General features: G+C 30.7%; 1 protein-coding gene across 2 annotated transcripts in view; it reads right to left on the minus strand.

The window, feature by feature from the left end:
- LOC126847150 (furin-like protease 2) overlaps positions 1-23768 on the minus strand; it is a 117338-nt gene that overhangs the window by 2454 nt on the left and 91116 nt on the right. For both annotated transcript variants that reach the window (XM_050587244.1, XM_050587243.1), the window contains exons 8-15: positions 18809-18939; positions 11078-11223; positions 10488-10652; positions 4243-4360; positions 2876-3497; positions 2233-2402; positions 310-497; positions 62-218 (exon numbers count right to left, since the gene is read on the minus strand). In XM_050587244.1, coding sequence (XP_050443201.1) covers positions 62-218; positions 310-497; positions 2233-2402; positions 2876-3497; positions 4243-4360; positions 10488-10652; positions 11078-11223; positions 18809-18939 — 1697 coding nt within the window. The remainder of the gene's footprint in view (positions 1-61; positions 219-309; positions 498-2232; positions 2403-2875; positions 3498-4242; positions 4361-10487; positions 10653-11077; positions 11224-18808; positions 18940-23768) is intronic.

The raw sequence follows: 23768 nt of genomic DNA on the forward strand, positions 1-23768 counted from the left end.
TTAATTATATGACAACACACGAGCACTCCTGGGGTGTAGCAAATCACACTCCAGCACTTACCTATAGTCGTTTGTCTCGTAGGTGTTGACTGGGCAATTGGCGTAACACTGGTTGTTGTGCAGGACCAAGTGGTGTTCACAGCTGGTACAGAGGTCGGGTCTGCCTTCGCAGCTACCGCAGTTCGGACCGCAAGCCACGCAAGTGCCTTCTTCGGTGTCTGTGGACATAGACGGGGATGATTGATTTAAAACAAATTACAGACACCAACTGCCCAGGAACGGCACTCGGCTTGTTTTTTGGATACTTACTTTCGAAATATCCGTCCGGACATTGTTGTAAGCACACGGCCAAGTCGGTGACCCTGAGGTGGGCTGGGGCGCAAGTCAAGCAACTGTCTTGTCCGGCACCGGCGCAAGTTTCGCACGACTCGTGGCACGGCCAGCAAACGCCTCCTTTGTTAGGGAAACTGCGCGGAGGGCAACGGCTGACACAAGTACTGAAACAATTGTTGGGCGAAACGGCTTTCTTAGTCAACAAAATTACAAAAATGTCAATTCTTCTCTCAAAAAACAAAGACATTGAATCGTAAAATTGGTCAACCGATTTTTTTTTTTACTCTTGTCAATAATCTCTCGTTAGGTGATTCTCCAATTATTCAATTTTCTTATCAAATTTTTACCAGGAATTCAAAAGTCATAGTGTATTAATAGAAGAATAAAGTTTTGGCCATATCCTACAATATAGTAAGTGCTATCCCATAAAACCCCGACTTCATCGTCGTTTACAGCGAATAAAAACGAGACCCGTTTAAATATTGGTCGCTATAATGTTATAGCTTTTATAATGGAAACTTCGACTACGTTGGAATATTATATTATTATTGGATTATATTGGAATATTCGACTGTTTATAGATGAAAATTTCCGTTATTATTATTATTTATTATAATTGTGTAACTACATGACGTCAAGTGGTTTCTCGGCAGTTCTTAGTATTATATTTTCCATCTTAAAAATTTATGTATGTGCAAAAGTGTTTGGAGTTAATCGGACAAAACTTATAAGAATCATTAGAAATAAACGCAAGAGAGATATTTACATTTGTGACGAGCCTGCGAAATGCAAACGCTTATTAAAACTTGGTTTTGTTGGCGTTTATTTGGTTATTTACCACCATTTGCATTTTTGAAGTTCTTCAACGGTTTAATAAAATGTAAATAGCGCAGAACTTCGGATGAACTACTATGGAACATAAGTCAAATATTGCACAACCGACAAAATGTTATTGATATTGTTCTTTGGAAATTTTCATAAAACAGTCTACCCGGGCGACAATAATTGTTGCCTAAAAGTCCGAACTGTAAAAACAACCGGACCGAGTGGTAAATATATTTTTTTGTTACCGAACACTTTTGTTTTGCTCAACAGTAACAGTTAGCCTGGTATAAATTAAGAAGAAAAAAGATTTACGCTCGTCTCGGTTGGTAAGTCGTTGTGGTAAATTAAAAAACAATTACAGTCGGTCGTTTTCTACAAGCATTTCAAATAGCGTTGGGGCTGTTTAAGTTTTTGTCAACGTTATTCGAATAAATGTTCTGCTCGGTAACGAAATAGAATAATATAATTGCGGTTTTCAATTATCTTCTTCTTAACCCTTGTTCTAGGACGAAAAGTTCTCTCACTCTTGGAATCCCTAAATTCACCAGCGTCCCTTTATTCACTCCGCAAGTCCCGCGATATATATATAGAAGAAAAAAAATAATGAACTAAAACAATACGGTTAGGTCAGGTTTATTAATACGGTAAAAATGATTCACGAATATTTTGTCACAACAATCAAATTACATTAATTTTCTTCTACATTAAATCAAAATGTGGCGTTCAACTTGCTATTGGAGTTGCCAAAATAGCAGAAAAAATGAAAAAGAAAACAGCATTTGGCACAGGCAGGGAAATGTAAAAGCTATAGCTATAGCTTCCAACTGTTTGATTCCCGGAATTTCAAAAAGCCAATATTATAAATTGAATTGCTTATGCTATTCAATAAAATAGCAGTGAAATATCAAAACAAGTCGTAAGTAGGTATGTGGAGTGAATAAAAAAAAATATGGCGATGGATAGAGAATTGTGGAGGGTTCGGTTTCGGCTGGCCGACCCCATTTTGTACGGGATAAAGAGACGAAGGGCAATGCTAAGAAGAGAAAGAAAAAGTCAAAAGTTATATTGGCTTACTTGTCAAGTTTAAAGTTGCGACAGCCGACGCATTGGGTCGGGCCTTTGCCGTAGCATCCGATAGAGTCACATTCGGGGTCACAGTCGTGCAAGATCATCTGTCCGTCGATGGGTCGTTCGACACTTGTCTGGGAATTGGAACGGGCGCTCGTCAGTGAAGTGACGGAAGGCTGAAAAGAGGATAATGCGTTAGAACTTAATATAAAAGCTCCATCCAAAAATATAGTTCCAGAAATTTGTCAACAATTAATGTAGTGCATACATACTACTATTTCACTCTTTCGAAGCGGTAAGAACCAAACGGTATACGTGCGCATTCTATTTTTTTATCAATTTATATATTGGTTAAGAACCAATATATATAGATTTTCCGTTTTACTAAAAAATGGCACTTGAACATTTTGATTGTCACCTCTTCTCTATAGTTCTATTGTACCTAAATACATTTTATACTGTCCCTAATATATAATTCGTACTATTTTGGAAATTATGGGACTTGTCACTTGTATCGTTATTTTATATGATTTATTATTAATTAATGATTCATTTTTAACCATTTCACTTGAAACCGGTTTTTATTTACTTTTTATCGCTTTTTTGACTATAGTGTCTTTGCCCAGGATCGGGCAAGCGACAAGCTTACCTCGTATTCGCTGCCGGCGCCGAACACGTCCGGGATGCTCGCCGGCGGGAATCCGGCCCGTTGCAGTATGTCGGTTATGACGCTGCTGTGGTACACCGACGGGTTGGACACGGGTTGGCCGCCGAGTTGGGCGTACGGGAAGTTGTTGTTGGGCGGCTGTTGCTGCTGGGGCAGCTGCTGGTGGTGGTGTTGCGACGATATGGCGAACGGCGGTGACGGCGGCGGCGACTGCGGTGACCGCAGTCGGATCGGGTTGGTGGCCGTGCCGTAGAATATGAGCTGCCACTTTTTCAATATGCCCGGCTGGTTGACGTGCCGGTTGCCGCCGTTGTGTACGGTCATCGTCCACGTGCCATCCACTTTCTCGCCCCAGTAGTGCACGCTCAGGAACGGCCAGTCGTCGAAGTTGGAACTGACCACGTCTCGTGGACGTTCGAATAACAACGTGGACGTGGTGCCCAGCGGCGACGTGAGGTCGATGCGCAGGTTGCCTCTCGGGAAGAACCTCAGTGAGATCTTGCACTGCACGTGCTCGGCGAACCGCACTTCGTTCAGAGTGCCCTGGCATCCTCCCACTTCCATGGAAACTGTCAGCGTGCTTCCCGGCGACGGGTCGATTTGCCTGCAACAAAACGACCACAGCATGTACAAATAAGACACAAAGCTATCTGGGTAAAATGTATACACCCATTTCGGCACTGGTTGTCTTGCAAGGCACAAATGCTCTTTTCGGGCACCAATTAAAACGTGGTAAAACTGGAGAATTTACAGGTAGTTTAAACCCATACTTGTTTACTCTAGTAATAGACTTATTAAGGGTGACGCACCTTAGTAGTGCCTGTTGTTTGCGTATGATGTGGTTTTGGTGATGGGAGTACAGAAGTGTTAGAAGTCAGAGACAAGAGCCATGGAAACGGGCATGGAAGAAAAACGGCTTGTGAACAAGAAGTAGGTCTAAAACAGAGTTTAGTAATGAGGAGGATTTAGAAATATTTTATTTTGCAACAGTTATGCATGAGAATGGTAGGACTGAAGGAGCTGTGTGACAAAAAGAGTAGCAAATAGAGTCAAATGAAAATTGTCTAAAACGGTATTGAAGGTAAGAGAAGAAGTTTGGAAAATGCGCCGGTAGTGATTACATTTAGTCTGAAATGTTACTCCTCGCCTTCCAATAAACCACGCTCTGCTACGACTTTTTTTTTTATCAGATAAAATGAGCAAAAACCGATTGAGATTTACAGAAGAATAGGTGGACGGATATGGTAAATAAAGAAACGAAGGAGTGTGCAAGGCGGAGAAGGGTAGGTGGAGACGAGCAATTTGTATGGAATAGGGCGCAAAAGAAGAAGCTACAAATGGAAACATACCTTTCTTCGGCGATTTCCTGGGATTTGCAAATGTGTTGCGGCGGCACTGTTGTCCATTGTTCGGCCAAAGAAACCATTCCACCGGCGTCCATCAGACCGTAACCGAATTTGTGACTCACTGTGAAACCGAAACGATAATATTGCGTCAATAATAAAACCATTTTACTAGCATTAGCAAAAGCGCAGCGACAATCGAATTCGATACGTTTTACATGTACTAGTAATAGGTAGTATAATTAGTTTATCACAAATGGTGGGGTGTGTGTGTGCATTCGGTTAACCAATCAACCTTGAGATTTCTATACTTTAGTTAAAAAAGCATAATAAAATAAAACCGACCCTATAATTTTCCAAAGGTTCTAAAAACGATACGACCACGACTTTAGCTTTCAAAATTGTTTATTTCTTACCATTTTTTTTATACATTTTAATAATCTTACCTGTTTTAAATTTTATGATTATTGTTGATATAAAATACTATTATTATTATTATTATTATTATTATTAACATATTATTTCATAGCTTTCGGATAAGTTAAGCTTGTTGGTAGTTCTAAATTTTGTAATTTGTTTTTATAGCATATTTTATTAATATTTTTGTTGTTTTAGATTTTTTTTTAATTTCTACCTAAAATTTCGTTTCTTGAAATTCGGGTAAGAACAGGTTCTAAAGTGTAGAACTAAACACACAACAAAAAATAATAGACTCCTGTAAATTAAAACATCCAATTTGTATTGTGTATAAAAATGACACAAGCAGGACAAAAATTTGAAATGAAGAATGAAGTTTTGTAAAAAAAATACAAAAACGAGCGCAGGTATGTGAAAAATAAAAATGTTCAATCTTATATTTTGGCAAAAATTATTAATAGGTAGATTAGCACATCGCATTGTTTAATAACTAATTTATCAAAAATCTTCAAAAAAAAACCTAATGGTAAAACAAGTTTGACACGTGACACGCTTGCCAGTTTGTTCTGATGAAGATTCAATATTTTAAGTTGATGCGAATGTTTTTTAAACGTTAACACAAGTCTACTATAATTATTATACCAATTATAAAATAGCCGAACCAAAAGAACACGATTATTTTTAACAAAGAATATGATTTTGCAATAGCACGTTAAAGTAAAAACGAAATGAAAATAAGCAAAAAATGTCATAGTAATAATAAATAAGATCGATAAATGCGAAGAAGAAATAAAGTCGATTAAATAAACACTTAACATAATAAAGTTATTGCGTTTTATTTTGGAGAACATTCTAATTTTTTAAAATAATTTACATAATTAATTAAAATAATTATATTAAATCAAGTATAGAAAAAAAAATACGACGCAGAACTTTTCTTGCTTGTTTTTGGTTTTATTTTGATAATGATTTTAAAATAAGATTTAAAAAAAAAAAAGCCACAGTCGAGAAAAAATACAAATTGAAGTCTTTTTAATTCAATTTTATTTCTTCTTTTGTTTTTAAGGATGTAAGCAACGAGCTGGCAAAGAATTCAGTTTCGACTCCATAATTAAATAACAAAACAATTTAATTGAATTACGAGACTTCTTTAGTCCTTTTTACTTATTTATATATATACGGTGAAATATCTCGGTATTGCTATCGATTCTAATCTTAAATGACTAAAAATAGTGGACTACTATTTTATAAATACAAACCCCTTAATACTATATTATTACAAAAACTATGAGAATAGCTTTTATAGTTATTTATACTTTATTTACAAATCTATAACATAATATGTATTATAATATACCTTTTAGTATGAGAATGAACTCTTATTTCCACAATAAGCTTGGCTTACGGAAACAACCATCATTATATATGTTTATATTTTATTTGAAGTAGTATAATATTGCAATATTATTAAATTAAACATTTTTTAAATGAAAATAAACAAATCTATTTATTTATCAATATTATTACAATACTAGCGAGGAAGGGGTAAATTATGTTTACATCTTTATTTATGAGTATTAACAATGGAAAATTGTTATTTTAATACGTTATAGAAGCCATAAGTATAATTATAATAGGTAACTTGTGTGTTATTCACCAAATACCTACTTGATTTTGTAGAAAATATCAAAATTAAGAGTTGTTCGGATGGTCTGGTGGACTAGCCTAGGCCGGTAGTTATCAACTCTTAGTTAATTAAGATATTTGTTTGATCTAAAATATATTTATGAATATATCACAAATCTACCAAAAGAGTTACGAGAAAGCATCATAATAGGAGGATATCAGCTGAAAACGTTATCTGATAAGATGAAATTAGGCTAAAACTTAATATGTAAAAATGCTCTATAAATCTAACATTAAATGTATCGAATGAAATCGTATAAAAGTAATGTCTATTCAAACTTGTAACAAAATTATCATTCTTAATAGATATTTTTATTTTATTATTATTATTATTTTTTTTTTTGGAATAACATCACCCTTTTTTTTATTTTTAAATATTATATTGAAAAAATATGTTTGTGAGCGGGTGGTGTAACATTTTTAGGCTGGACAAGTGAAACCAACAAGCGGTATATAAAGTGACACACGTCCAATAAGCCCTTTTGGATGTCTATGATATGTATAATATATTATATCGTGTACATGGTAGAGTTGTACACAACGGGGCAACGGATAGTAACAGTAAAGGCCTAATTTTGTTATATTGATTTATTAAAAAAAAAAATTGCTTTATTTTTGTTTTTACATATACAGGGCGATTCTTTTACCACTTAACACCTTTGTTATCTTACATTTTTTGAAACTTAAATGGTAACATATACATTTTATTAACTTTCTAAAATTAAGAATAAGTTGTCGAAATGTTGAATGGTCGATAACCAGTTTTGGATAGTTACTTTTGAACTTTAAAAGTAATTATCCAAAACTGGTTATCAACATTGACTGGTTTAGCAAATTATTGTATTTAAATATATACGTTGTCATTTAAGAATTAAACGTTGGTAAAAGTCTGGAAAAACAATAAAAAAGTTTTCAACTTGAATATTGTCCAATATTATAAGCCAACATAAACTAGTGTCTTGAAAAAAATAACAATTGCATTTATTTTTAAAATGAGTGTCTTAAGTTGAATTGATCACCCTGTACATATATTTATTTTAATTATGTGCGTTGGAATATTATGGTGCTATGTAATATATTACTAAATAATCCACCCCCGCTGTTTTTCCTTTTGCTATCTAGTTAAATCCACATTCAACAATATAAAGTTAGACATTGTTCGATTGAAAAAAAAATATAGACTATTTGAATAATGCAATTCAAGATAAAATTGAATAAAATATTGTCTTTTTATTTTAATGATTAATACGTTAAATAAAATCAAGCGCGTTAAAATATTCATAAAACTGAAGATTTAGTTAAAGATAATCTATTATAAATTTAAAAAAAAATGTTTTCCACATTTTGAAAAACGATGATTTTTTAATAGTGTACGTTTATAAATGATTGTCAAAACTATAAAAGCGAGTGTGAGATTTTCGAAATTTAAATAGTATATTATACGTATAATATTATTTGGACGGATAACGTGAAGAATCATTAAAAAATAATTCTATCGACGTTAATAAGTCAACGTTCAAAAATCAATACTTTCAACTTTAAATAAAATTATGGTTAACACTAAAACCGGGTTAGTTTCTATTTAAAAACCAACAATCAAGAACAATTTGAAAATAACGCATTATTTGAAATATTCTAAATAAAAATTAAAAAAAAAAAATAACAAATTACAACACAATAATTTGTGTTTAGTGTTTTACATAAATTTCTATATACTGTTTTGAATAATAGATTATCAGAAATAATTTATTCTTTTTAAATTCAAATAATATTTCAACATTTTTATTTGCCTGTTTTAAAATGACCTGATATTTTAAATTATTGTTTCCATTTTTTAGTTTTTCAGTCAAATAGAAAATAATTTTGAATTAAAATTAAAAATGTACTTCAATAATTTGTTATTTGACGTACAAGTGAAATAATCCAGACAAGGTATTTTGGCATGTATTGACTTAAAAAAAACTATACAAATATACCTATATTTTATATTTTATACTGCAAACATATTATGTAGTATTAGTATCGATGTTAAAAATACACAAATGTAATTGAAATATATCTTTTTGTTATACATACAGAACCGAGGACAAATATGTCTACTTTAATGTATTTTATACCCGGTTAACCTGTTGAACTTTGAAGACAATAAAAAAAAACTCCCCTTTGCAAAATAACGTTTAAGTTTTTTTTTTTAATGATTGATTTTATATATATATATATATATAGATTATGCTGGTTTAGTAAGAATTTTTAAAATTATAGTCATCTACAGGTTGAGCTGTTAAAATTTCTCATTTGGGACTAAACCTTATTCCCAAAACCAAATAATAGGGATTTTTTTATATCATATTAGTCAAGAAATAACATGGATTTTTACAACAGTTAAACAATAGAATGATGTAATACAGTAATTAAACATTTATGACAATACATTTAAATCTTAAAGAACAAAAAAAAAAAATTGGACTAGAAAATAAAAAAATAACTAGTAAGTTAGCAGTTCAAATCATCTGTATCTTATTATGCTTTAACGCTTGACTTTTTATTAAACAATTGATGCAAATTACATTGTAACAACGCGGATTTTATTTTAGTATTCTTTTAAACCTTATGAATCTTAAATTTTAATTTCCACTCAGAATTTTGTTGAAGTAAAAAAAAAACCTATTAGGCCCCGTTAGGTTGCCTTTAGCACTTAACACCACTTTTGGATGATATTAATTTGTATGGTAGTTTTGCATGAAATGTCACGAAAAATTGTTTGTTTACATTAATACTTATGAATGAACTCACTCAGTAAAAACTCACTATTCAAAATAGATAAGAAATACATATATTATCTTTTATCAGCTTTTGCTGTTATCAGTTGATTTTTTTATTAACTGATTTTCTTATCACCTATCCAGGAGTTATCGACTCTCCCTTATAAGACACGACAGACCCCCGTTAATTGAAACAAAAATCTACTTTTTGCAAAGTGTATAAAATTGTACTTATAAATGGAGATAATATAATTCCAAATATCAATAGAGAACGCAGTTGGGATCGAGAATCGACTAGTGAATTGTAAACTGATCTTATGAGAATGCCACTGATTACATTATCGTTGACCGCTACGTTTTGGTAAACTAATTAACGCAAAAGCTTCGTCAAAACCGGGCAAAATGTGTATAATTTGTACTCTCGTCTCCAGCAAAAGGGTTTCTATTGAAAACCCTTTCACCTGAAGAGACTTCTATCTAACTGAAGGATTGTCAGCTTTAATATTCTAAAGTGCTTTATCGTATTCCTCTCTAAGACTCTATTAGCGAGTTTAAATTAGTTGTAGGTGCTTATGCCGGTGGTGGCATTGTCATCAGACTCGTATAAATATACCGGGTGGTTTATTATTGCGGTATCGGCCACGGTTAGTTTTGCACTTCATTTTGTGCGTTAACGATTGGACCTGAGCACTTGAATTGGCGAAAGGGTCGAGTGAAATCGTCGTATTTCAACAAAGGATGATAATCACTGAACTCAATGTATGGAACACGAATACGGGTTAAAATAGTCCCAACCGACCTGGGACGCTGCCGTGTTGTTTGCCATTTCACGGAAAGTAAAAATTCTACGTTACTTTTCCATAATAAATATTAAAATGTTAGGTAGAGTGAAGTAACATGGTCATATATTTGATAAATCATAGGAAAACAATAAATAAGTATGCTAGAATCAACTTATATGATCAAAATTCATGCGAAAATGAGTTGGCAACACTGTCATAGGGGATTTTTGACGCTGAATCCGAATGTGTTATCAGATATTTTGAAAAATATGAGATAATATGATAATATATGAGTATATGTATCCTGAACGTATTGTTCAGAATCAATTCAATCAAAACTAACAATAGTTCCACTGGAGCATGTGAGTTTTGATACTGAACTATTTTTAACCCAAATAACTGCTTCGATAGTCAAACGCCATTGACAAAATTGTTGTTTTGTAACTTTTTTATCCATATTATTATATTAGACGAGTTTAGTCGTTTGAAAGTCATTTTATATGATAAATATTATCAGAACAATAATATTGAAAGCCAATATTGAGGGTAAATTAATTTTGTTGACGTTTATAATACATTTTAAAAGTTTCAATTGACTACATACCCTTGCGACCGACTCCGTTAGATATCCATCCGCCTTCTCTTTCCAAAGGACCTGCTTTCGACGTGAGCACTACTATGTATTGCATGTCACGCCATGTCAGTGCTGGATTGGCTTCTAACGCCAAAGCGCACAACCCTGCGGCTAAAGGAGCCGATGCCGAAGTGCCTGAAACAAGTAAAGGTTGTGGCTGATTAAGACCAAATTCACGGATAATCTCTCAACAAAGTTCAAAAAACTTTCGGCTCAGAAACCAATACAGTAATGCGATTTCTGTTTCTTATTTTTATTACTCCACTTCTTTTTCCAATTATCTGGAGGTAGGTCGATTTAGTTCCTATAGTCCTCAACCATCCACTCAACGCAGATTGTCACGTTTTCCACGCTGTCAAGAACCCTCAAGCATAGTTGGGAAAAATAGTAACTTAGATTAGATAATCTAATTTGTAGAACAATGACTTTTTAAACTAAAGTTTGCTAGTTATGCGTTGATTGAATTGAATTAAATTGTATCAAATCAATAATCGTACAAGGAAACCGACCCCATATATTTTGAAAATAAAACAAAACGGTTTAACACAAAATACACTCACCGGTATGTTCCACTGTGCAAATATGATCCGGACGGAGTTTGGCGTCCATGTCAACAGTGGCCACACTTTTGTCATGACCCGGCGTACCTGAACTGTAAGTGGTGGCTAAGGTGGACGAACATTCTTCTAGGTACCATGGTTTGTATCTGAAAACAAGAAGTAAGTCAAAAATCAACTCCCATCGACAGAAGAACACAATATTGAAATGGTAAGTGGATAAAGGTGTTGAGTGTCATTTTTTGAAAAGTGGTTTTCATTGTACGAATGAAAGTTACAACGGTTGAATGCGTGTTTAGCTTAATATTTCAACACAGTGGAGTCGGAGCATATTGAGCATAATAGTGGTATCACCGGTCTTATCAGGAATTATTGTAGTAACTTTCAAATGTTGACATTAAAATCAAAAATAAATGTGTAGCCTCTCATTTTGGATAAATATGAAAATGATCAAAAAATATATGGTATAATGTTAATATATATATATATATATACATTTTCTTTTTTAGTTAATTAAACATATAGTTATAATTAAGTCATATTTATAGTTTAAAAAATTTATAGCGCTCTGGGAAATACTAAAAAAAAAGTAATTTTATAATATTGTACAATGACATGAATGTTTTTAAAAAGTAAATTAAACTACATAGTTGTAATTATTTTCCGAGAAAATGAGTGTCTTACGTCACTGGTATATGCATCTGAAAAGTATTAAATCAAAAATTAAAAAACAATAATCGTATGCCAACAATTATATTTTATTTCTAGGATGGCAAACCATTATTAATTTTTATTACATAGAAATTAAATATAATTGTAGGCAACGAATAACCGCAACTTAAAAAAAAACCGATGATTGCAAATTACGTCTGTCGTTTATGGCGTTGTTCAATATACTCATGTAAAACACACACACCTTCGTCAAATATAGGTTCACCATAACCAGCGGCTGTAGGACACACTGCAAGACGTTCAAATGTCTATGGTCTGTATCTCCTAACCGTTCTAGACTATATCACAGCCAGCGGACAAACCCATACAAAAACGTTAATTAGCCAGTATCTCGTAATACGATTGTTAATCAATATTAGGGACTATATCTAATTATAATTAATGTTGGCTATATCTGTAATATAAAGTCTTAAAGACTAAGGACTATATCCAATTATGATCGCTTATAGTAGCCCCAGAATTTAGAAGTGAACCGAAAAGACGTTTAATGAATAAAAGTAAAGATAAATCTTTACTTAAGCAAAACAATGTAAACTCGAAAATATGCACACACAAAAGATGTAATATCCATAAAACAACGAACAAGGACGGTCTTATCGGACATCGTGTTTTGGGCGGTATTCAATAGTACTCATATCTACTACTAACACTAACTTTTGTAGTTACAATTTTTTGTAAATAATAAATTTAAATAAAGTTAAAAAAAAATAGAAAATTTCATATTTTATTTATGAGATTGTTTTAAAAAATGACTTACTAAAAAAATCTCTTAAGTTCACTTCGACAACAAGTGCGTAAAAAAATAAGTATAATAAACACAAAATATAAGTGAAATTACTTACAATGATTTTACGGTAGGAACCAAAATATATTTAGTGTTTATATTTAATATTTTCTAATAATCTTTAATAATTTTCAACTAAAAAACAAACTGTCTATCAATTTCTTATTCAGATTCATGTATTCTCATTTTATAAAATTGCATCATCTGGAAACAACAATAGGCACACTTCATTAAGGTGATTTATCCTGTTTCCGTTATCTGCCGTTGGCTGATAAAATACAGAAAACCTGATGATTATAAGACACGTTCATGACACGTTAATGACTTTCCTTTCAAGGAATGATTACATTTTATATGCTTTTATTTTTGGGTAAACTTTCCTTCCCCACCCCGTACAACAAGAGACTGTTTTGCAAGACCACGTTATCTAGTTCGTGTTTTATAGTCGGCTTTTATGGTTTTACACCGTGTAACACTGTTTGTCCGTAGCTTTAATACCATTAAAATAAGGACTCATGAGTCTTATTGGCTTTCCCTATATCTAATTTCTAACTCAAATGCGGCAGACATTTGTAATCGCGTTTTCTAATTCCTTCTAGTGCGGATGACGGATGAAAAATAAAACAAACTTAAAACCCAGTACAACCAAAACTTAATTTAGACCAACCCAGCACGTTATGGATTAAAATTGTATGTTTTTAAAGTCGCTATTATGATATCAGTTCTCATTTTCAGCCTATTGCTCATGGAATTAACCCTGAGGTTTTACCTTATACAATGGAAAAAAATTAGGACAAAAAAAAAAAAATAGTCGAACTTTCTTAAAATATTGTATATATATATATATAACGCACTCATTTGATAGACCGTATTCTTAATCCAAAGTTAAAAACCCTAAAAAACGTAATAAACGTACCATTTGTTGGGGTTGGAGGAATTTTATTTTTGGAGTTGACCAATCGCTAGTAAATCGGTCCGGAGAAAAAAGTTATCGCGGTTACAGGCATAAAAAAAAACACACGTCATTGTCAACTAAATACCTTCTTAGCTCCGCAACGAAGCTAATAATCGCCTCAAAACGATATTATCAACACGGTCGTATCGGCGGGCTTGCGAGAGTTTGTTGGCAACTGCAACGCCAATTGTTAAGACCGGCAAAACTTGGTAAGACCCGCGTTGGCTACTGAAAATGTTCAGTGTTCGTGTAAGTTTCGAGGAGTATTTCGGGAACAAGTAAAAGTCTCGGGCACGGAAACTATCATCCGACCGTTGACACTCGGAATGCGCAAAGTTTGTTAGCCCTTCGGTTGTCCCAACCCCGTTCTAAAGAGGCGTTGAAAATAAAAGACATGTTTTCCTCCGACAACACCACCACTTAGGATTGTCAGCGAGTCGGTCGTTTCGGTGGCCCTACATCTTCTTCTCATTCGGGTAAACACCAAAATAATTAATGTCTCCACTAGTGTGTTATCGCGCATAATTTAATTATTTGTAATTTCTGGTTCCGACATCCGTACTTTGATCTCGTTTACAGTTTTCACGTAGGACGCATTCGTACTATTTGGCCATTGCCAAGAGACAAAGGTGATAGTACATCAAACGATTTCCTTTATTCTGCAGAACCGACTGTTTGCCTTTTGGTCAAAAGTAAGGACGCCAGTGGTCATATTTAACGTTGCAATTTCAAATAAACAACGTATACTGAAACTGAAATTAATATTATAAATACTATAAAACAACTATCAGTATTCCGTCCATTTACTTTTGTTAGTTTGTACCATAACTGATATTATGGTTTCAAAAAAAATTGCACGAATTTTTCTCAGCTAAGATTAACTCATCTGTTGATTTTAAATGTCCATAAGTAAACGATTTTACTCATTAGTTATTATTTTATAAAATTATACAATATAATATGTTCAATTTTTTTTAAAGTTGAATAGTACTTATTTTTTTTATTTTTTTTGTTTATGTAATTCAATATACTTGTTATGCATTTCTTATTAATTTTCTATTAATAACTATACTACGAACTCAACATTTTTATCATTAAAATCATTTCCTGTATTTGTGATAGTTCACCAGTGATTTTTTGTAAGTTCTATCATAGTTGAAGCTAGTCGAATGGGTCGAAAAACCCTAATGGCATATTTTAATTTAAACTGAAAAATAAAATAGAATGAAAATTAAATTTGTTGAGACTGTACAAAACAAATAAGACGCTAGGTACATCTAGCAAGTAAATTATTTTCTTCGGTATCGTTGTTGGTATACTAACAATGACAACACAAAACCTTCTCAAAAATGTTATTAACTCTGATTTCCAGAGGTAAAAATAATAAAACCCGAAGAATTTATTTTAATTGATGCTGATGCGAGAAAGTATGATCTCCAGGAATATTCTTCAGCCAACACCACTTCTACAACATGATACCTACTAATACCGCATTGTAATTTGTTTAAAAACATTCGTGGAAAATGTTTTTATAAATACAAGATAATCGGCAGAGCCCCTCCGGGACATAAAACTATTTTTAGTGGGAATCACAATACCCTTGAGGTAAGCCTCCACCAGTGATGGTTTACTTCATACATTATTGAATAGTATTAATATAATAGTATATTAATTTGTATATTTTACATACAATTATTATTATTACTAAAAAATGATAAAAGTTAAGAAAAATTCACAAATCAATTATTTTTTAAATATAAATTCTTCTCTACTAAAGGCCTTGCCTTGTCGTTGCAAATCTGGTTCTCCTCATTGTTATGTTTAACCTTCATTGCTTGTTTGGGAAAATTAATGCAGTGGTTTCCCGTTGCCTTTTGCATAAAAATTTAATTTATGTTGGATAATTATTTAAATACAATTTCAAAGAAATATTTATTTAACTAGTTCAAATTTAAGTTTTGTATATTTTATACTACAAATGGATACTACTTAGTAATTCAAAAAACAGATTTACTCAAATAATAAATTAGTTAAACTATTCTCATTGAAAAATTATTTGACATTAAATAAAATATTATTTCATTCGAATAAATAAATTTCAAATAATTCTTAATTTGAAATTTATTTATTTTAATTTGTAAATTATTGTTTGTTATTTAAATGAAAATTTCTCAGGTTTAGTTGTGAACCAATGAGTTATGATTTATAAAAATTGTGTTTTCTTAATAAAATACGAAATAAATACTAAACACAAAATAAATTCCTATAAAACGGCAAAGCTAATATTTCGACTGTATGTTGAAACTTGAAATATAAAAAAAAAAACCATTAGCGAATACGGTATAAAGTAGCGATTGAAGTTTGTCGATAAAAATTATTTAATATATTTTCTGTTTATTCACAAGTTCTCTCTGTCTCTCTTTCTTATTATTTCTCTCTATTTCTCTCTCTCTCTATAGCTAACTAACAATTTTATCCTGTTTACAATATGAAAAACCAAAGTTCTATTTTCTTTAAAAAAAAAAATAAAAAGGAAAATAATAAAAAAAAACATACTTAAACAAACCGTACGCGTTTCTCGAGACGAGTATCGTTTTTGGGGGTCGCTATGATTTGAAATGATATATGTATAAAAACAAAACTGAGAAAACACGAATAGCTATTGCTATGACTAAACAGCAAAACGGTTTTTAAGCAATCTAAAACCCGCTGACGTGTAACAAGATAAATGAAATAGCAGCAGCAGCAGCTTGCCTGTGTCACACGTTTTCTGTGTGTGGTTTTCATACAATCTCGATGCTTGGGTAACGTTTACGAGACTTGACGATTTGCACGCATACAAAATCCAACAGGATACCCGTCAAGTCATATTAAACCTACCTATACTAGCTCCTGTCTCTTTTGCTATTTGTCTATCGATTCCGAGAATTCACGAGACACAGCCGTATTTCACTGTTACCAACTCGGCATACCGATTATTTTCCATCATTTGACTATGAGACTATTGAGAAATAATTGTTGTTGTCCTTCATACGATTTGTATGAAGAACAACATCGCCGTACAGTAGTTGCTTTTTTAAGTTTATACTTTAAAAAAAATTTCGATTTTTTAACTTAAAGAAAAGACAAAAATGTATATTATATTCAGCTAATATTCTGTCTTTTATCGATCATTTCTTATTAGCCAATTTTCGTATCAAAAATTTCTTATCAGATATCAACCAGTCGTTATCAATTTTCCCTAATTACCACCCCCTCGTAAAATTTCCACTCCTACTAGATATATATATTAATAGAAAATTAGACCGAAGTAATTTCTAAACAATTTTTTTTATTTTTTCAACCTAGTCTATACTTTGTTTATATTCGAATAAGATATAATTCAACTAAAAATAAAATTAAAATAAAAAAACCACATGTTGGGTAAATATGTCATTATATTATTTTAACTAATCAAATAACTTTTATCGTTTATTTAAACAATATTTTTTTTTGTTTTTTAAAAATGTATTAGGATAAATTGTTATTCAAATACTAAAAATGATATGCCTATAAATACACCCTGAATGTTATCTATAAAAAAATAAAAATAGGTAATTTTATTGTGGTATAGTGTTAGTTACTTATAAAAAATGTCATTAAAATTTTAAATATATGAGTAAAATGTTTTAAAATTATGGAAGCTATAAATATCATATTATATCATATATTATAATTATATATTAAATCTCAGAACGAACAAAATAAAAAATAAATATTCGAAGTTTTGGATTTTTTGACAGGGAATGAAAAAATAATAACTTTTAATCTTAATTACTTATTTTGATCTTGAAAAAAAAAATGCATAATACATCAACCTCCGAGCCCAATTAATAATATTTTATTATTTCTTAATTAATTTGCAAGCCAGTTTTGTCCTTACACCCAAACCTGTCCTAATTAAATTATTAAATCTAGTTTGTTTTTAAAGAGAAAATATAATTACTATTGCCTAATCGTTACTTAACCTACCATAAAATTTTACCACTAAAAAAAATAATTGCTGTTTTAACAAAATAAACTCATAAATATTCCTAACTATAGTTTATGACATTAAATTTACCAAGAAATACAATAATACCATTCTTAACTCGTTCACTTAACATATAAATTACTTTGATTCAGTTTCTATTTAAATGTTTAGATTGAATTGAAAAAAAAAAGTTATTATATTATGTTACTTATGATAATAACACTTAAGAATATTAATAAACAATAACCAAGAAATTCGCAGAACATATTTCTGTTTTATTAAATTGTATATTCCACGAACGAAAAGTAATTTTACTATAAGCATAATTTATATTATAGACTAAACGTTTCCACTACATTTCAAACTACGCTTTTAGTTTACATTATTAGAACCTTTTCAATGTTTTTTTAGTAGCCGTCGAATTCCGAGTTTGAAATAGTTGAACAATAAAAAATGGCTCTATTCAAAAAACATGTTTTAAATTAATATACTCGGGATTTCAATATTGCTGGAATTTTTTTTTTTGCCCGACTGTTATTTTTGTATAAAAATACATTTTTTCGGCGATTTGAACACGGCGAGTTAATATATTAAAACAAAAATGTTTATCAGACAAAAGAAGAATGTATTTTTGGCTTATTAACAATATATTTAAAAAACTAGTAAAGTGGGGTCGGGCATAGTGGGGACGGGGATCACAGGTCTACAGGAATTATTATAAATGAAAGTAATAAAATCACTTTTAAATAAACGCTTCGATGCGTATCTGTGGATGGTAAAAAAACAAAAATCGATAAAACTAGTAACAGCAAAAGCTATAATGTACTTAAAATTGTATTTTGAGTATGAGGGATGATGCGATTAGGGTTAATCAACTGTCGGTGATAATTTGTTGCCGCTGTTGACTGTATATCTTAATTTACAACATAATTATGCAAATACTTGTTGACTGTTGATTTATTCAGCAACAGGAACATAGAAGTTTACAACTATCACAGAGTAATTTTCCCTTGTTTTTTAGTAAATAAATATGCTGATTTCACTTATTTTTTAAAAATACACCTGAGATATATAACTAGTTCACCTATAAAATATGTATTTTAATATAATTTCAACGCATTGCCGGGGAGTGAGTGGTACCTTCCTATCGGTGATTGGTAATATTTATTGGTCATTTTTATTTTTCGGCATTTTCATAATGATATGTTAGTAAAATCAATCATATAAAAAACATATTGTACTGCCACTTACCCTCCTTGTGTAGCGCTGGATATTGATAATGTAAAAATGCTGTTCGTGTATCCGTCGCAATTACACGAGTCCGTGTGCCGACCTCCATTACCCGAAGCCCAAACGAAAATTGATCCTTTTCCATGACGACCCTATTAAATAAATAAAAATGTAAAAAAAAAAAAATAAACTTAATTACGACCTATTACATTAGAGTTATATAATATAAAAACTACAGACACATTATTATTATGGTACGTTGGCTAGCACTTTTCTTGTTACGATTTTGTATACTAAATACTTCAAATATTTTCTTTTGTCGTTGAGTAGATTAATATTAAGATTATAAAATAACATAATTTAGTTATATACACCTATACATTTATTTTGCCTAACTTTTTTGTCTAGTTAATTTTTATTTTTTTGGATGTATATTGTACATTCGTTTTGAAAACTGTTTTTAATTAAAGTTTACAACTTTCATTTGCGCGCCATTGGAATATGTTACACGAGGTTCTCTTACCAGTGTTAAGCGGCGTTATCATAACTATATTGGATGATAACACCGACATCTGTGATGATAACGACTAGAACCTATGGTTACTACAACGGTAACCCTCCTGTTACCGGAAATGTAAGTAAAACAAATCTCTTTGGCGCGTAAACCAAAACGTTTCAAATAATAAACTCGCATATCCTTTCAACATTTTTTTATTATTATTTTCCTTTTATTAGGGCATCTTCAACTAAAAAGAATAAACTAAATATGTTTGATAACTTTCTCATGACCCTATTAGTTAAAGACGCGATACAGCAAATTCTAAGGCGGTTCTAAGTACTTGGGATCCATACGAACCAAGATTCCTTTTTTCTAACAATGTGAACACAATGACAAATTTGTAATTACATTTTCTCAAGAAACTAACTATGCATATTTTAGACCATCATTGTTCTATATTCGATACAAGCTAAACGTATTTGAATTTGATTTTATAGATGATTCATTAAGTCCGTTATATGATTTTATTATCCATCATGTTAGCGCAGCATCTAATGTATGACTGATACATCAAGCATTTCTATAAAGGATGACAATAGTAAATATAAATGAGTTATGTATAATGTATATGGTACGCTTTATAATTAAATGTTTGATAAAAAATGTATGAACGAAAATTAAAGAAAATAATAGGTAATATAAACTCTAAAATCATTTTGGTAATTCCAATACCTATTTTAATTGATTTAGAATAAAAAAATAGCTTAACCGTTATTGATGATGGATTTATCAATATATTGAAAAGACACTTCTGTGAAAATGTTTATTGCGTTAAATCAATATTATACTCTTTAAATTAAACGTATTAATAATTTAAAGAAATTTTTTTTTTAATTTGTGCTAGTAAATTTAAAATATTACAATTCATGTATAAATACACATTTCTCGGTTACTTGAAAAGTTAACTTCGCATTAAAAGCAAAGATAAACTACTCTCAAAACATATGTATGTTTCATTGATTCTCGATTAATGAGGGTGCAGGGGTTTAGAAATTGTGGAAAAATCGAAATAAGACATGATTAATTGCATAAAAATAACCACTAACAGGCCTTTGCACAATATGTGTTTTAGGCGGCAGTCAGTGAAGAACTAGCGCCAGATAATTCTATAAATACACCAGTCTCTTAGGATTTTACAAAACCGAACACTACCAAATTACGAAAATCAATACAAAATATGTTGAACAAATTAAAATAGCTTACAAATTGGATTGAAAACATTTAAGAACTATTTGTGTTTCTTCTTTTCCGTTTTACCGTCTAACCAATTTAACAGCAGTTAATCTAATACATACAAAAGTCATCTTATTAGTTCCAAAAAAATGTAAATTCCCAGTTTGTCGCATTAAAACAAGTCTAGCGTTAAACAATTATTTTATTTGCATCACAACAGGGAATACATTAATATTAATCAACAGAAATACAATTTTTTTTTTAACAACATAATATGTGAACATATGCGAAGTTATATTTCTGAGAAATAACGGTATATTAGTATCGATACAAATTATAGTCGTTAAGCATGTTGGAGCACATTTTGGTTGATTTTCTTTTACCGAGGAAGTCACGTTCGTGTGTATAAATGTAATTAACAACTTAAGGTATTCGCATAGAACTTTGGCAACAACATTATAAACACAGAAATAATAGTTTATACTATACTTGCATAATACAAGGACCGGTTAGGCTATACGAGTATTTTTAGGTATTTTTTAATTATGTTTTCAGAAAGTGTAATATGAATAAATACAGCGGTGAAAAGGGTACAGAGGAGAGGGAGAGGGAATTGAAAAGTGTGGTGAAATTACGACAAACTAAAGTGCAAAAAATACAACAAGCAAATTTAGTCGGGCTATAAGTGCCAAAAAAAAGAAATTATTCAATTAAAATTTATTGATTATATAACATATTACGAGCACAAATTAACGAGCAAACCATTAGGTAATTTCACTATGAAATAAATAAAACGAAAAATCATAAACGCATACGTATAATTAATTAAACCATCAATTGAGTATAAATCTACGAAACAGCGAAAATGCAATAATTTACCGTCGAGTAAATATATTTCAATTTCTTTTCCAAAACCTAACCGGTCGTTTGATGGACAAAACTTAAAAAGTAAACTTGTAAATGAATTTAACACGTTTTTTATTTGTGCTAACACTTAACGATTAGGTATTAATAACATTGAACAATTTCAATATTTAACAATCACTGGTGAAAAATCTGTGAGAAAATTAAATAGACAATCAAAGTAGACATATTCAACGTGTTAAAAACTCAAAAAAAAAAATAAACTTAATTTTTATAAATAAACACTAAATATTATTACAAAAACATAATGCATATATCGATTTGAGCACTAACGAGTAACAAAAGGATTTGCCCTTAATATCCTCGAATTAACCAGTACAACTATTTTTAATTTGTCATAGCTTAAACACTGGACTATACAAATTGTTATTAATTATGCTACTTTATAGTAAAGATATAAAATCTACTTGAACCTTAAACCATGAAAATTATACACTTCTTGCTACTTTAAACATATTTTTTATAATATTTAATAATTCTTTGACTAAGCTTTTAAAATTTAAACTTTTATTGAATTAAATTACCGATTACACCAAATAAAACGGTATGAAAAATTGTTTTGTGGGGCGTAAAATTAATATTTGAATTAATTTTTTCCCCTCATAAAAAAACACTTACACATAACACAACTCATTGTTAAAAATGAACACGAACTAATTCGAGGGACATGTTGCATCCTATGACACTTTATTTTCGCCTATGATATTTGTCTTAAAATAGTTTTTTAATTGTTCAAACATTATTCTGAAACTATCATGTTTAAATATTGCCTATTTTAATCCTTCAACAAATACCTACTATATTATTATAATAACAATCTTAATTTTGTTTTTCTTAACGTTATATTATAATACAGTAGATCACGTCATGTTTTATAGTTTAATATCTTTTTTATGATAATTTGAAAATGATGAGAGAGGAATACCGTAGTTTATATAATAATAGTTGGATATTATGAAAATAAACTCGGAATTCAAAATTCTCCAACTATTTAACTTGCATGCACGCAACCGAGGAAATATATTTGAAAAACTTACAACAGAATGTAGGTACCTAGTAATAATAATTGCGGATGTTATTTCAGCTCTGGGTAATTTGTGTATGAAAAATACAATTCTATATGAGTTCTAACTGAAATTAAAAAAAACCTATATAATAATAATGGGAGGTATGAAACGAAAGGGTGAGCAAGTTTAATAGGTATTAAACTTTTTGTGTTATAAGGCAGGTAATTTATTTTAACGAGATTTCTTTAATTAACAGCTTATAATTGATAATCGAATCAGAGGCAATCAGTAGGTACATTATACAATATACGTTTTAAATCCAAACAATTCCGCGGGAAAGTCTATAGATTGGGTTAATAATGATAATCCACTGTGTATGACTTTGGAAGTCGTTGTTGTGCGGTTAACTTACACTTTATAAAAAAAATCTTTCCAAAAATAAAAGAGGCAGATTGTAAGAAAAAAGTTATGAACCACCTAACACACATTACACAATTTGACCATCTAATTTTCCAGTGAATTTCTTTACGTTATTGGCCTAATGGGTAATTTATTTTTAAATCGGCATTAGGAAAGGACGATTTATAAACCAATAAGATAAATAAAAAGATGAGCAGTGTTTAAAATTTTCATAACGATTTACCTTAATAATTTATAGTTGGTTATAAACTTCAAACTACAATAGTTTAGAGTCAATAAATAAATAAATAAATAAATTACATGCTTGATGTAACAAGTTGCAGATAACTAATTACATTTTGGTTATAGTCTTATTGGGTTTTTTGAGACATAATCCTCAAGTACACATCTATCTTTTTAAAGATAAATCTAGACTATTTTTCAAGCAGCGCCTAAGAATTGAAAATAATCCAAAAATGTTGCGGAAACTCTTTTAAGGAAATGTTTCTTTTTTTTTTACTAATTTTTTACTAGTAATTTAATTACGAAATTTATAATTAATAGTTAAATACTTTTAGTATTTAATTTAAAATAGTTTTAATAAGCCGCACTCACTCTTGAGTAGATGCAACAGTTTATTTGATGGTTATAAGGAGAAATGGATAATTTTTAGATAACTGATAAAAGAGTCAGCTAATAAAAGACAAAAATTCAGCTGATCACCTGTTCCTGGTACTCAATGAGTCCCCAATCGTGTAAATTGTGAAGGATCAAAGGCACTTTGCGGTATCATGTCCATGATCAATGCCTTTTCTTCAAGTGAAAATTGGTAGTTATGTTGTTAAAATCTTATTTCTGGATTTTAAAATATAGTTTTTCTACGGTTTGAGCATTATGGCAATAGAGATCTCGAATTCGA

The sequence above is a fragment of the Adelges cooleyi genome, unplaced genomic scaffold (assembly GCF_023614345.1).
Source record: "Adelges cooleyi isolate 19-005CV unplaced genomic scaffold, UGA_ACOO_1.1 ACOO_flye_CR_arks_rails_tigmint_CR_PRNA_9, whole genome shotgun sequence".
Classification (NCBI taxonomy): Eukaryota; Metazoa; Arthropoda; class Insecta; order Hemiptera; family Adelgidae; genus Adelges; species Adelges cooleyi.